The 16,553-nt window shown below is 26.9% G+C and overlaps 3 protein-coding genes across 4 annotated transcripts; 2 read left to right on the top strand and 1 right to left on the bottom strand.

Annotated features, from left to right (window-relative positions):
• The first annotated feature begins 59 nt into the window (after positions 1–59).
• Positions 60–8,559, top strand: LOC127062596 (importin-7). 2 transcript variants are annotated; one of them, XM_050991100.1, is made up of 19 exons: positions 60–257; positions 1,237–1,318; positions 1,636–1,786; positions 1,857–2,015; positions 2,121–2,277; positions 2,363–2,553; positions 2,622–2,795; positions 2,886–3,031; positions 3,106–3,269; positions 3,369–3,488; positions 3,577–3,903; positions 3,973–4,159; positions 4,261–4,484; positions 4,585–4,677; positions 4,755–4,981; positions 5,124–5,329; positions 5,407–5,679; positions 5,774–5,917; positions 6,022–8,559. In XM_050991100.1, exons 1-19 carry the CDS (start codon positions 174–176, stop codon positions 6,087–6,089), a joined length of 3,177 nt encoding a protein of 1,058 aa, XP_050847057.1. In that variant the 5' UTR covers positions 60–173; the 3' UTR covers positions 6,090–8,559. The 2 variants fall into 2 exon arrangements, with proteins under 2 accessions (XP_050847057.1, XP_050847056.1); XM_050991099.1 differs by having other exon boundaries at positions 5,404–5,679.
• Positions 8,560–8,732: 173 nt separating this feature from the next.
• Positions 8,733–11,184, bottom strand: LOC127062605 (NEDD8-conjugating enzyme Ubc12). The gene is made up of 4 exons (XM_050991111.1): positions 10,938–11,184; positions 10,754–10,848; positions 10,359–10,565; positions 8,733–10,230 (listed from the first exon to the last, which is right to left on the bottom strand). The coding sequence occupies exons 1-4, from the start codon at positions 11,038–11,040 to the stop codon at positions 10,090–10,092; spliced, it is 546 nt and encodes a 181-aa protein (XP_050847068.1). The 5' UTR covers positions 11,041–11,184; the 3' UTR covers positions 8,733–10,089.
• Positions 11,185–11,238: 54 nt separating this feature from the next.
• On the top strand, positions 11,239–16,550 carry LOC127062594 (intraflagellar transport protein 122 homolog). The gene is made up of 16 exons (XM_050991098.1): positions 11,239–11,809; positions 11,893–12,002; positions 12,092–12,212; positions 12,297–12,507; positions 12,580–12,653; positions 12,732–13,002; positions 13,099–13,260; positions 13,341–13,638; positions 13,725–14,095; positions 14,178–14,570; positions 14,656–15,070; positions 15,143–15,369; positions 15,430–15,817; positions 15,909–16,078; positions 16,174–16,335; positions 16,409–16,550. The coding sequence occupies exons 1-16, from the start codon at positions 11,757–11,759 to the stop codon at positions 16,493–16,495; spliced, it is 3,513 nt and encodes a 1,170-aa protein (XP_050847055.1). The 5' UTR covers positions 11,239–11,756; the 3' UTR covers positions 16,496–16,550.
• The last annotated feature ends 3 nt before the right edge of the window (positions 16,551–16,553 follow it).

Here is a 16,553-nt window from a genome sequence, read left to right as displayed (position 1 = left end):
TCTAATTTCTATATAATCTCTGCTTGAACTCAACAATTCGAGGCTTTAAAGTCGCCATGTTGTTTTGTCACGTGACAAGGTGGCAGTGAGGTGAATGCGCCGGGTCAAATTTATGAAGAACGGTAAAAAATTCACGCGTATTAACTGACACAATAGCTTAAATATTTACGAAAATGGATCTTCGTAAATTAACAGAATTATTACGTGCTACTATTGACCCTTCTCAACAGAAGCAAGCTGAAGATCAATTGAATCAGGTATGAGGACTTGAAAAACGTGCTTTGATACTCTGATACTTCATGGACGGAAAAACATGTGGCTTCGCTTTTATATTTGCCAAATCTTTTTTTCTATTCCTATTTCTTTAACCTTATATCGTCTTTGACATATTTTCACGAATTTTTGACTTCTACGATTTACTATATTCGATAAAAATAATATATATCGAAAGAGCGATATATTAAAATGTTTTATTACAGCTAGTATATTTTATTATACTTTGTACATGGACATGCAGAATTAACTTCGAAATTTCTATTTGCACCAAGCAATATAATATGCAAATCGAACCGATGTTCATGTTTTTTCTAATTAGTAATACTTTTTATATTATATATATCCTGTTTTTTAGATTTACAATTCATTTAATTTTTTTTAAACTAACCTCTTTATGCTTTCTTGGTCTCTCTCTCCCCTCTCCTTTTTTCTTGTGATATATTTTATGTACTGTATTATATATTTTTTGTTGTAAATAAGTCAATAAATAATGTAAAAAATAGTTACTCAATTTATATTTTATAATAAATTTTTGATTGCATACATACACATACACACACACACATTTAATTATATATTATATATATATAATTAAAAAAAAATATTTTTATACATTTGTTGCAAATAATTGTATATACAAAATTAAATTTCATGTAACTGTTACATATTAACTGTGATTTTTTTTAATAACTAAAATTATTTTATATAAATATTCAATTGTATATTATTGAGTATTAACAATATATTATATGTATATTATTATTGATAATTTGGTAATTTTTCATATTTATGTCTTCTGTAACTTTGTGAGTTATATAGGAAACTATATAATTTTTTTTTATGAACTAATAAAAGTATATAAAGAGATATTTATAAAGAGATATTTTTTATAATACACACACACACACACACACACACACACACAATAAATACTAAAAATATAAAAATTTATGTTTTCAGATTCACAAGATTATAGGTTTTGCCCCTACTCTTTTACAAGTAGTTATGTCAGCTGAAGTTGATATGCCTGTACGGCAAGCTGGTAAGCATAAAAAATATTTTATTATATTTAGATGAAAATATTAAAAAAAATGTATATTATTGTATATAGTTTATTTTTTTATTTAAGTATATTAAAATAAAATTTTAAATATAATCTTTACTAAAGATATTAACTAGCAAAATATATGCATATATATAGCATTAGGATATTATAAGTATGAAAAATATATATACAATTAAAATTATGTATGCATTAAACATTTTATTACATAAAATTAATGATTTTCACTATATATCAGATATTTCATGTATGTTATTAATATTGTAGTATATAGTATATGAAATATTTTTTTATAGGTGTTATTTACTTGAAAAATTTAATTACCACAAATTGGGCTGATAGAGAAGCTGATAATGGACCTGTAGAATTTAGTATTCATGAACAAGATCGTGCTATGATACGTGATGCAATAGTGGATGCTGTGGTTCATGCACCTGAATTGATTAGGTGAATATATCATTAATTTTAGTTAAGAATTATTATTTTATATTATGTATTACTTTGTTTATTTATTTAGAGTGCAACTAGCAGTATGTATTAGCAATATAGTAAAACATGATTTCCCTGGAAGATGGACTCAAATAGTTGATAAAATTACAATATATCTTCAAAATCCTGATGCTTCTTGTTGGCCTGGTGTTCTTCTTGCATTATATCAACTTGTCAAAAACTTTGAGTAAGTTTATCTATTTAATACTCGTAATGAAGTAGAAAGATCTTAACACATTATAGTATGTATAAAAAGGTTTATAGTACATTATAAATATTATAATATTCTTAGGTATAAAAAAGCAGAAGAAAGGGGACCATTAAATGAAGCAATGAATTTACTTTTCCCTATGATATACCAATTGATATTACGTTTATTGCCAGATTCATCTGAACAATCAGTTTTACTTCAAACACAAATCTTGAAAATCTTTTTTGCACTTACTCAGGTATATAAAAATTCTGATAAAATATTTTATATAACAATTTATCAAATATCATTTATTGAAAATATCAATTTCACCTTTAATTTAGTATACGCTGCCTCTTGATCTTATATCGAAAGAAGTATTCTCCCAATGGATGGACATTGTGCGACAAGTAGCTGATAGGCCTGTCCCACCAGAAACTAATAATCCAAATTTAGATGATGATGAACGTGTAGAGCTTCCTTGGTGGAAATGTAAAAAATGGGCTTTACATATTCTTCATAGAATGTTTGAAAGGTAATTTACATATATAAGATCATAAATATTATTGATTATTTGTTTCATCATGTTACTTTATATTTTAGATATGGTAGTCCTGGTAATGTAACCAAAGAATATAAAGAATTTTCAGAATGGTATCTTGAAACCTTTAGTGGTGGAATTTTAGAAGTTCTTTTAAAAATTTTGGATCAGTACAGAAGAAAAATCTTTGTCTCTCCTAGAGTAGTACAACAATCGATTAATTATATCAATCAAGGGTAAGAGTTTATAATCAATTATTTTATAAAAATTATTTTTCAAACTTTGTTATATTGTCTGATTAAGTAGTTTTTTATTTTATACTACAGCGTTAGTCATGCTTTTTCTTGGAAGTTTTTGAAACCTCATATGTTTGAGATCATTCGTGATGTGCTATTTCCTATCCTTTCATACTCTGCTACTGACGAGGAATTATGGAATAACGATCCATATGAATATATAAGGGTCAAATTTGGTAAAAACATTGTAACAATAATAATTTTCTGTAACTATTTATTGAAAGTAAAAAATATGTTTCTTTTATTTCAGATATTTTCGAAGACTTCGTATCTCCAGTAACAGCAGCACAGACCTTATTGCATTCTGCATGCAAAAAACGAAAAGATATGTTACAAAAAACTATGCAATTTTGTGCAGAAGTTCTAACAAGTCCAAACGCTGATCCACGGCAGAAAGATGGCGCATTACATATGGTAAGTTTATTTAGAAGAAAAACGTGCAGATTTATATATAAATGTATGACTGCGCGCGCGCGCATCCACATTTACTATATATAATTATATTCTGCTTAGGTTGGAAGTTTAGCAGACGTTCTGCTTAAAAAGAAGCTTTATAGAGAACAAATGGATAAGATGTTAGTACAGCATGTGTTTCCCGAATTTAATAGTCCACATGGTCATATGCGAGCAAGGGTAAAATAAAAATTAAATTTTTTAATTACTAATAATTTTAATTATATATATATGAAAATTATAGCAAATAATATTATCATATTTTTAGGCTTGTTGGGTTTTACATTATTTCTCTGAAATAAAGTTTAAACAAGAACAAATCTTAGTTGAAGCAATTAGATTGACAACAAATGCTCTTTTGACTGACCATGACTTGCCTGTTAAAGTTGAAGCTGCTATAGCTCTTCAAATGCTTTTATGTGCACAAGACAAAGCTCAGAAATACATAGAACCACTTATAAAACAAATCACTCTTGAATTATTAGCTATTATAAGAGAAACAGAAAATGATGATTTAACTAGTGTTATGCAAAAAATTGTTTGTACATATACAGAACAGCTTATGCCAATTGCTGTAGAAATTTGTCAACATTTGGTAAATATAAATGTTTTTTTTATGTGTTTATATAAAACTTATGAATAAAAACTAAATAACTTCGTTTAGGCTGCCACGTTTAGTCAAGTTCTTGAAACTGATGAGGGTAGTGATGAAAAGGCAATTACTGCAATGGGTATTTTGAATACAATAGAAACAGTATTGACAGTGATGAAGAATCAACCTCAAATTATGGCACAATTAGAACCAACTGTTTTACAGGTGGTAGCTCATATATTTAGTCAAAGTGTTATGGGTAAGTTGTTTTTTTAATAAATATGTTTCTAATTATCTTTCGCATATATCTGTGTATATAAAACAAGAAATAACACCAGTTTTATTATATTATTTTTATAGAATTTTATGAAGAAGCACTTTCATTAGTCTTTGATTTAACGGGTATGACTATTTCTGAAGATATGTGGAAAGTTTTAGAACTCATATATCAGCTTTTCCAAAAAGATGGTTTTGATTACTTTACTGATATGATGCCAGCATTACATAATTATATCACTGTAGATACACCAGCATTTCTATCAAATGAAAACTATATACTTGCTATGTTTAATATGTGTAAAGCTGTAAGTTTTTTCTTTTATATATAATTTTGAGCTTTGTGAAAAATGTTTTTTAAAATATTATATTATTATTAATTTTACTTTAAAAATTCCTGTGTTATAGATATTAACCGGTGATGCTGGTGAAGATCCTGAATGTCATGCTGCAAAATTATTAGAAGTTATTATTTTACAATGTAAAGGGCATATCGATCAGGTATATTTATTAATTTGATTAGATTAATTTAATTGGCATTTTGTATTTAATATTATTCCATATTTACTATATTTCAGTGTATACCTTCACTTGTGCAATTAGTATTAGAACGTTTAATGCGAGAAGTAAAAACATCTGAATTAAGAACTATGTGTCTTCAAGTGGTCATTGCAGCTTTATATTATAATCCAGCTTTGTGTCTCGAAACAATGGATAGATTACAAGGAAATCTTGGACAATCTCCAGAACCAATTGCATCACATTTTATTAAACAATGGATTCATGATACTGATTGCTTCCTAGGGTATATAATATTCATTATTAAAATTAAATTATTCTAATAAAAATCGCATATTACATATCTCTTATTCTAAATTATATATTTATTGCAACAAATAAAGTTACATATAATATTATTCTTATAAATTTATATTCTCTCTTTACAGGTTACATGATCGAAAACTCTGCGTTCTTGGATTATGTACTTTGATTAGTATGGGTCCTGCTAGGCCAACAGCAGTGAACGAATGCGTTCAACAAATAATTCCATCTCTAATTTTATTGTTTGATGGCCTCAAGAGAGCATATGCTGCTAAAGTAGCAGATGGAGATGAGGAAGATAATGAAGAGGAAGAAAGTGATATTGATGAAGGTTTTAATAATTCTTTGTATTAAAATATATAAAAAAAGTTTTTAATGTGTTATTAGCATGAACTGTGTTTTCAGAAGTTTTGTCATCAGATGAAGATGAAATTGATGATGCTAGTCAAGAATATCTTGAAAAATTGCAAGAAAAAGTAACAAGGTCTTCAGGACAGCATGGTTTTAATGTTAATGCGTCCATTCAAGATGGTCATGGAGATCATAGATCTGATGTTGATGACGAAGATGATTCTGATTATGACGCAAATGAAGAAACTGCTCTGGAAAGTTATTGTACACCTTTAGATTCAGAAGATACAAATCAAGATGAATATGTTGTTTTCAAAGAAGTTATGCAAAGTAAATTTTGATTACATTTAATATTTTATATTTCAGATATTTTATTACTGTAAATTTAAAAATAACTATATATATATATATTATATATTTCTAGATATTGAAAGAACTGACTCAACTTGGTATAGGGCATTAACGAGTCATTTAACAGCTGAGGAACAGAAAGCATTACAAGAAATTATAGTTTTAGCAGATCAGCGTAAAGCAGCTTTGGAAAGCAAAAGAATCGAACAAAGCGGTGGTAATTATACCTATTTTTATATGAATCATATTTGTTATCAGTTTCAAAGTTCTAAAAGATACTTCCAAATTTAATGTTATATGAGTTTTCTTACTACTTTATAGGTTATGCTTTCCATTCTCAAACTATACCCACTTCATTCAATTTTGGCGGAACACCTTTAAGTCGATAAGTATTTTTAATTATTTCTACTTGTATTGAATAAGTAAACAAATTACAAGGCATCTGAATTGGATACTAATAGAGTACATAATTACTACATGACCATTTGGAAGACATTGTGCATGTCCTATCTGCTATTTTTATGTACACTGATAGTAATTGGACAAAATTTTATTCTGATATGATGCTTAAAATATATTTCCATTAAATCATGTATACACATGCTATTGTTTCATTAGTCGAGACATTAGTATGACTTTTATTTGTCTAGTGAGTGATAGTGTATAATCTTTTATAGACATTCAATATAAAAATAATTCAATTGACCTATTGGAAAAACTGCTATTTGTCTAGTGAGCTTTTGTACATACTTTAATAAATGAACATAATTTTATTTAAATCTATAACTTTTGAATTAATAATAATTTGAAAAATAATAGCTTACTAGACACGTCATTTCTAATGATAGTTACACATATTTCTACAGAACATTTAGTCTGTATATTTGTTAATGAAACTATGTTAAATTGTTGGTATGGATATTGGGGGACTGTTTTGACTATATGACCAAAATTGCGTAACCTCATTTTATAATAATGTCTTTACTTTATGAAAGCTTTTATTGTACACAATATTGCTCTGCTTGTACAGATGCTGTTCTTTAATAAAAAGAAAGTAGAAGGTTCCAAAGCTATTAAATATGATAAACCCATCAGTAAATATTGAGATATAAATATAGTACTATTTATAATGCTCATTTGGATTGCCTATAAAAAAAAAAATAGTAACAACAAATTATATATATCTCATTATACAATTTATTCTTAACTTTCAAAATTAAACACCAAGTCAAATCATTGTTAATACTTAATAAATAGAAAGTTACAATAATGAGTATAGTAAAAAATTATAATATTGCAAATTGGATGAATTCATTAATCATAACTAATAACTTGAAAAAATTTTGTCTTTACATTGAATTTAAGTAATTTTAACTAAAGGAAGGCTTCTTATATTATATCTCTAATACAACAAAGATCTCTAATATTACAGTGTAAAAGAAAGTAAAAATTATAAACATTAATTAGTCATTAAAAGCTATTTTAAGAGAAATTTTTGTTCTTTTATCTAACTGTTATTACTTATTAAATGCATTAACATATTCACTTTTTATATAAAATTTGTAATAATTAAAGATAATTTAAATTAATAATTTTATTTTTTTATTTTATTAAGAAAGTACATTTAATTCAGATAAGCTTTTGTAAAGTAAATAGCAACACATCATCATAAACTGCATTTAGACTTGATTAAATAATAACACTTATTTAACATAAAAAAAGATTGAAGTCAACAACTTAAATAGTATAGTAATAACTCTCTAACAAAAACAATACCAGTAAAATTTATTATGCATAAGTTTCCACAGCTATCTTTGACCATAAATAAGTGATTACTGAGTGCAAGTTTATTTTGTTAAATCGTTTATCCTTTTTTATTATATATTTCAAATGAAACTTTGAAATGAAAATATCATTTATAAATAATAAATAAATTATATAACATATGCATACAAATAAAAATTAACATATATAATACAAACAGAATGATTGCTACATACAAAAAGATTTGAAAACATATTATATTGATTTCTTCTCCATATAATAAATGAAATATGAATTGTAAATAGTAAACATTTTTAATATATGCTGAATCTAAAATACAACGATGGTATGAGAGAGAGAGAGAGAGAAAGAGAGAGAGAGAGATTTATTCATTGCTCTAATAATTTTTATACTAACAACAAAATGATAAATACATATAACTCTTGAATGAAGTTATATGTTTAATTTTGATAATGCTTATTCACGTATTCATGTTTATTTTCATGTATAAAGATATTTATTATATTGAGATAAATTAAAAATGCATATTATATATTTTAATATCTCTCCTTATTTCAGTCTATGCTATTTAAAAATTGTTTTTTTGACACATAAATATATAAAAATTAAACTAATCTTTATATATATTACATATGTATTATACATATGTTTATATATATTGCATATATATCTTCTTTTAATATTATCTAATTTTTTTAAGATATTTCAAGTAGCAATTATTCCTGATTAAATTAATGTAATAAGTTTTCTAATTATTATTATAACATTTTAATAGTATTATAAAAATTGGACTGATTTTGTTGATTGAAGGAAAGTATAAAAAAGTGCCTCAAAATGATAATATACACTAAAACTTTATTGAAAAATATAGCAAAGGACTAAAAAAGCTGTTATTTTTTAGTTAATAAGTTTTACACTTATTGTACTACAACATAACAAATTAGTAATGAATACAAGGAAAAAAATTATCTATTGCAAAAGAAAATATCATTCCATACATACAAATTTGTAGTTCCTACAAGACTTCTAACAAAACAATAAAACATCTTAATTTATATAAATATTGTATAGAAATGTGTATTAATTAGTAAAGACATGATTCTTTAATAACATTATTGTAACTCAAGGTAAGAAAAAATTTATTATTCAACTCTGAATTTAATATATATGTAATTATCATTTATTTATCTATTCGTTTATCAATTGTATCTTTATTATTTTCTATATTGTGAATAATTCAATATTTTAATGTTATCTTATAAAATGATCACAGTGATGTATCAGAATTAGAATCTAAATTATTTCTTTTTTCCCGAAAAGTAAATTATTAGCCAATTTTTAAACAAATTTGTTCATTTTATTATAATTTTAGAATTACAAATAAAAAATTTTGATGTTTTTTATAATATATTCTTTCTTAACATCGCTTGTATATAAAGATAACGAATTGTCATTTAAAAAAAAAAAAAAAAAATGAAAACGAATCTAAAAATCAATTAATTCATTAAAATTAAAGAACATTTTATGGTTTGGTATGAAATTTAACAAGATCGCAATTTCGAGGACGTAAAACATTTTTATGAGAAATATTTTTATGAGGATACATACATATGTAAATACAGATTGTTATGGCATGATATTTTTATATATGATTATAAAGATAATTTATTTATTTAAATTATCTCATTTTATATATTTTCCGAAATTTCAAAAATGCATATAACATTATTTATTTTTTATGTACATATCTTTGAAATTAGAATATATTTTTAAAAAGCCATTGGCATTTGAATGAACAATTGATATAAAAGATCATGCCTTGCAATTGTTCAGTAATTTTATGAAATTACAATTGTCTACTTATATAGTAATTGGAAATTCTTTCATCTATTATTTCTTATTGCATATAAATGGAACGTATTTATGCATACAAATATTACAACTCTTACGTCCTCCATTGACAAAAAATGGCAATTGATGTCTTTTATATGTGCAATCTTTGCCAAACCAAATAAAATATCTGTTTTTCTATAACAGCCTTACATTCCACCTCAGTCATTATTTAAATTAAATTATGTATATGTAATTAAGAACTGAAGAAAAACTTAATAAGTGCTGCTGGTAATTTCATACATTAATAATGAGATATGAAGTTATGATACATAAATTGAAAATGACGATGGTAAAAAAACAAATATAGCTAAAAGTTTTGTATACCTAATGACTAAGGTCCACTCAGAATTCAATATCAATTAGTCAGCAACACCTATTTTATCAGTGGAATGCTCACTATAATTGATCTATCATTCTTCAATTGCATTCCAAATTCACTAAATGATGCCATGGCCAAAACGTATCTTCATTTTATTTAAATAAGGAAACTTTATGTATTAAACATTTTAAGAGGTTTATTAATGAAAAATATAAAGTATTTGATGAAACTGACGTATATAGGCCTGGCAAAACATAAAGAAAATAAATGTGTATAAAGTGATCACGCAAGTGACAGGACTTGCAGTCCTATCTTTGCCCTGTATGTTAGGATATTTTTCCCAAAGTGAGTCCCTAAAGAAATGTATACAGCAACAATGACAGGATACTGTATCACTTGAGACACCGTTCAAAACAAAATGATCCTACATATCCTCCTCTCATAGCTTTTGCTACATTTTGTTCGAATACTCTTCTGTTATTTTGTAATACTTCTGCAGCATCTTTATTAAGGGGATCTTCTGGATTGGGTTCCTACAATAATATTGCTGTTAATTTCATTTACTTTATAACTGATTTGAGTTTATCTTTTATCTCTTTCTGTCCTTAATTATGTATAATATATTAAATTAATAAAAAATTATAAAACATCAAAATCATACTAGAAAAAGGTACTGAAGTCCATAAACAATAGAATTAATTGTGAGAACTGGTTTCCAGTCTTCTCTTAAGATATTGAGACACACATTGCCATCCAAGTCAATATTAGGATGATAAACCTGAGTTTCACATTTAACTTTAGGTGGTTCGTGAGGATAATTTGGTCCAACTTTAAAACTGAATACAAATCTACCACCTCTGTAAAATCCCTGGAAAATAATTGAATGCAGATTACAATGCAGAGGCAATAGATATAACAGTAACATTAAATAATTACATAAAGATGGTACTATCTTTCCTTTCTATTGTTATTGCAATTGTTGTTATTATCACTACTATTATACTATATAATTTAATACTATTATGAAATATATTTCTTTTCTTAAATTCTACATACCTCATCAGGACAAATAATTAATTTAAAACTCAGTAAATCATCGGGATCGGGAAACTCTGTACCACACGTTTTTGGTAGATTAAGTTCGTTTATATCTATAAAAAAAAGGAAATAAATATTTTTACATTTAACAATTTTAATTGTTTCATAAGAACGATAGATATGGTATTGCGCCGAATCGAACCTTTCGTTATTCTCAGCTGAGCTGCTGATGCCTTTTTCTGGGTCCCAGCCTTTGGTGACTCGCCATCTTTTTTCGCTTGTTTCAACGAAAATAATTTGATCATGTTAAACTAGACGTTCGACTGCGATAAAAGAAGACATACAAATAATTCTTTATTCAAATCTAGTCACAGAGGGAACAAAATAGACGAAAACTTATGATCTTTGACAACACGATTTACCGCATTCGGAGACGTTCTCCCAACTAATGTCACATGGACAGATATTTATGATTTTGCTAAATTCACGGCGTATAACATTTACCTTTCGTTTCCTTCGATTCTGATGAAGTTAAGTGAAGAAGCCTACTACTCTCTTGTTAGTACAAATAGTACGAAGTAAATTCCTCTATACTACTGGCCAATAAAAGTTCAGTATAGATAATACTGTTATATCGACAGAGAGATATAATATCGATTGATATTTTTTTCAACGGAACCAGAAAACAACAAATATAAACGTTCATTTTCACGAAGAGATAGAATATCATATTTTCAAATTACGCTAATTAATATATATATATTTTTTATTTCAATTAATTCAATAATAATAAATTGATATTGAATGTTCATTTTCATTCGGAATAGATCAAATCGGAAGACTACCTCTCTTTGGAATATTCATTTTATGCATTTTCTTCCATATTGAAATTTCTGTTACCGTGGAAACCAAACAGTTTCAAAACAAATCCTACGTTGTTCTATATTGTTGAATGCGTTGAATAAACAACATTGTTGCAAGTATTATTATCAAATATATATATTCTATACATTTTTATATAATGAGGGCACAGCCAGCATGGGTTGATAAAGTTCAAGATAAACTAGAACAATGGTAGACATTTATTAAAATTATATAATGTATTTTAAAAATTATTCAACGCATACATTTTTAATGTGAATTAAACATTTTTTCAGTATATATGATCTATGTTTTAATCCTGATGGCACACAATTAGTTGTTGCTGCAGGAAATCAAGTGTTAGTCTATGAAACAACTGGTGGTGCTTTAGTACAACCATTGAAGGGTAATAATATTCAGTACATGTTATAAAATATGATTTTGTATTTTATATTGCCTGTATTTTTAATAAAATGTAATCTATAATTATTATAGGTCACAAAGATACAGTATATTGTGTATGTTATGCAAAAGATGGCAGAAGATTTGCATCAGGTAGTGCAGATAAAAGTGTTATTATATGGACATTCAAATTAGAAGGAATATTGAAGTATTCGTAAGTTTTGTTTTATTTGTAATATTTTATTTGTAAGAATCACCAAAGTTACATGATAATATCATTCCAATAAAAAATATATAGACACAATGAAGCTGTTCAAGCAATGCAATTTAATCCTGTATCACATCAGTTATTAAGTTGTTCTCTTTCTGATATTGCATTTTGGTCAGCTGAACAAAAAGCGGTACAGAAACATAAATCAGGAGGAAGAGTTAATTGTTGTGCATGGACTTTAGATGGACAGTATTTAGCTATTGGTTTAGCAACTGGATATGTATCTATCAGAAATAAGGTTAATTATTTTCTGTTATTTTATTGTTTTTAGATATAAATGATATATTCAATTTTGTAATTGTACATTTAGAATGGCGAAGAGAAAACACGTATTGAAAGACAAAGTGGTATACCTATTTGGAGCTTAGCATGGAATCCTTTACGGTATCATTATGTTATGTAATTATATATAAAAATAGAATATGTAATATAAAGTAAAAAAGTAATTTAATTATTTTATAGAGATGATGCAGCAGACATCTTGTGTATTGCTGAATGGAATGGAGTTATTTCATTTTACACGATTAATGGAAAAGCTGTTGGAAAAGAAAGAACAGTACACTTCACTCCTTTAAAAATTACATATTTTCCTGATGGTCAATATATTCTTGTTTCTGGTAGTAACAAACAATGTCTTTTGATGACTCATGATGGTATACAACTTGCTGTTGTTGGCAATACATTTTCTTCATGGATTTGGAGTTGTGCAGTTCATCCATCTTCTTCACATGTTGTAAGATATTTTTTTATTATATATTTATAAAAAAAAAAAAAAAATAATAAATGGTCATCTGTATCCTGCTTTAATATTTAAATAATTTTCTTTTAGGCACTTGGTTGTCAAGATGGAACAATAACTTATTTACAATTATCATGGAATATTGTACATGGATTGTATGAAGATAGATATGCTTACAGAGAAAATATGACTGATGTTATAATACAACATTTAATAACAAATCAGAAAGTCCGTATTAAGTGCAAAGATTTGGTATGTATCATATATGTGAACATTGTAATATTTTAATTTTTTATTTTTTATAATGTTTAAAAATGTAAATTTTTTTTCAGGTATGTCGTATCGCCGTGTACAGAAATAGACTTGCTGTTCAATTACCTGAAAGAGTAATAATTTATGAACCATCTGGAAGCAACGAGGGAATGCATTATCGTATACGCGAAAAACTTAATCAAACAATTAATTGTAACTTATTAGTTATCACAACCAATCATTTAGTTTTATGCTTGGAAAGGCGATTGCAATGTCTATCTTTCACTGGTATTGTTGAAAGAGAATGGATTCTTGATGATCTTATAACTTATATAAAAGTGGTAGGGGGACCAGCAGGACAAGAATGCTTAATTACAGGTAAGTTAACTAAGGTAAAAAATTTACCTTATATATATTATATAATATATTAATATAATTAAAAAAAAATATTATGCCACTACTAGGTTTAAAGACAGGTCATGTAATTAAGATTTATTTGGATAATCCATTTCCTGCACATTTGGCAAAAGTAGAAGGATCAGTAAGGTGCTTGGATATCAGTTCTCTAAAAGAAAAAATGGCAGTTGTCAGTGAAACTGGAATTCTTTCCATATTTGATTTATATACAGAAGAAAAATTACAGGATTTCCAAGATGTTACAAGTGTTGCATATAATAGTGCTTCTGAAGACATAATGTGTTTTTCTGGTAGCAACTATCTTGCAATTAAAGTTGCTAATTTTTCGGAATATCGACAAAAATTTTCAGGATTCGTTGTTGGTCACAATGGATCAAAATTATATTGCTTAAATGGCTCTGCTGTTATTATTTTAGAGGTATAAAAGATAGCATTTATTTTATATATATATCACATTAATTTAGATTAAAATATTTATTTCATATTAATATTTTATTCAGGTACCTCTCTCATTGTTCATGTATCAATATTTAGACATCGAACTTTTTAAAGAAGCTTATGAAGTAGCATGTCTTGGTGTTGCTGAATCAGATTGGCGAGCGTTAGGGATTGCTGCTTTAGATAATTTAGAGTTAAATATAGCCTATTCTGCTTTTGCTCGTATAAAAAACTTAAGATATATAGAAGTTGTATCAGAAGTTGAAGAAAAATTAAAATCTGGTGAATGGGGTCAGGAAGCATGTATGGCTATAGCTGCTGCAGCTATGGGTAGATTACGAGATGCAGCAAAATTATATCAAAAAGCAGGTTTACAGCAGTATGCTCGCGATATGTATTCCGATTTACGTATGTTTGATATTGCTCAAGAATTTATAGCAAGTGGTAATACTCAGGTAATTAAAAATTGTTTTATTACTATGTAATATTTTTTTTTAATAAATATTTTAATTTAACTTTTTTTATTTATTTAAATTTCAGGATCGTACTATTTTATTACGTCGACGAGCAGAATGGGCAAAGAGTTTAGGTGAACCGCGTGCAGCAGCGGAGATGTTCTTTTCCGCGGGTGATATACAACGTGCTATTAATATCATTGCCGAATATGGTTGGATTGATATGCTCATAAAAGTTGGTAGACAACTGGATAAATCGGATAGAGATAATTTATCTCTGATTGCTAAGATATTGAAACAATTGGGAGCTACTCATGGTGCAGCTGAGATTTTTAGTAGATTAGGTGATGATCCTGATGTAGCAGATGTACTTATTGATGCACAAGCTTGGCCTGAAGCTTTTGAACTTGCAGAAAGAAATCCGAAATTAAAATCACGAGTATATGGACCATATGCTAGATGGTTAGCAGAAACTGGCCGTTTCTCTGAAGCACAAGAAGGTGATAGTATTTTTAATTAATTAATTTAATAGTATATGTCAACTTAATTTTTATTATATATTTTTTTTATAGCTTTTCAGATGGCTGGCCAACCTGAAGAATCAGTTAGTGTACTCACGAGCTTAGCAGACAATGCCATAGCTGAGAAAAGATATCGCGATGCCTGTTATTTTTACTGGCTTTTATCTCAGCTTAGTCTTAATTTATTAAAAAATACGGAAGAAATAAAAACTATGTATTTATCTTATTATAACAAAGCTGACATTTATTATGCATATCATGAAATACATAAATATTTGGTAAGGTAGATCTTTGATGAATTTTGGAATGGTTTTTAATGAAATATTATTTTATTTAAGGACGAACCATTCACATCTTTGATGCCAGAAGCATTATTTAACATTTCAAGATATTTACTTTTAAAAACACAAGGAATTCAATTAGAAGGTGTATCCAAACTTAAAATAATGTATACTCTCATCAAGCAAGCTCGTTTGTTAGGCGCCAACAAACTAGTTATGCAATTACTTGAACAATTGCGTTCAATGAAAATTTCTAAAAATCTTCTTGCACAAGTTGAAACTTCTACTTTAGCTGCAAGAGCTTATCCGTACAGAGATCCTGAAGAACTACTACCACTATGCTATAAATGCTCAACATTTAATCCACTTTTACCAGTAGATAATAGTATTGGTAGCAAATGTATACAATGTGGCCTTAAATTCCAATACTCATTTGTTATGTTTGGTAAATGATAACATTAATAACATTCTATGAATTTATACATTTTAATTAATCTCAATATATCAGTAGTATCAATAATAGTGTACTATTGCAGAAATTCTTCCATTAGTGGAATTTGAGTTAGAGGAAGGAATTACTGATCAAGAAGCAGAGAAGTTAATAGAAGAACCATTGTCATTATCAAGTATATCAACTACAGAAGATCAACTTACTGTATTTTCTAATGAAACAGATCTTTTTACAGCGCGTTTAATAAAATATGAGGTATAATAAGTCATTTTTTAAACATCTATTAAGTTGACTTGAATCTAGTTTATGTTACTAATTACTTACGATAATTATATCGTAATATAAAATAGGAAAAGATAGACGATTCCACGGTTATTGTTGGACGAAGCGTATTAAAAAGTATGGATCCTTCGACCGTTTTAATAGTCAAATGGCCAAAACCATTCAAAACAAAATATTTTAGAAATCTTTTGCCAGATCTTCAAGTAACATTATGTAAATCTTGTTTAAAAGTAAGTAATATATTAGATTACTTAATCCAGATAATTTGTATCGTTTGTATAAATAATATTTTTTATTTTTCAGCTATTTCATTCAGATGATTATGAATTGGCATTACTAAGATATGGTCATTGCCCATTTTGCAGAACTTCACACACGTCACATAGTTAATTTATAAAATTAAACACACATGAAAAATTACGATCATAAATTTTTTATATATGAGAAA

Source organism: Vespula vulgaris, chromosome 3, assembly GCF_905475345.1.
Source record: "Vespula vulgaris chromosome 3, iyVesVulg1.1, whole genome shotgun sequence".
In the NCBI taxonomy this organism is placed as follows: domain Eukaryota; kingdom Metazoa; phylum Arthropoda; class Insecta; order Hymenoptera; family Vespidae; genus Vespula; species Vespula vulgaris.
Note: the sequence above shows the minus strand (reverse complement) of the source record. Positions and strands in the feature narration are given on the sequence as shown.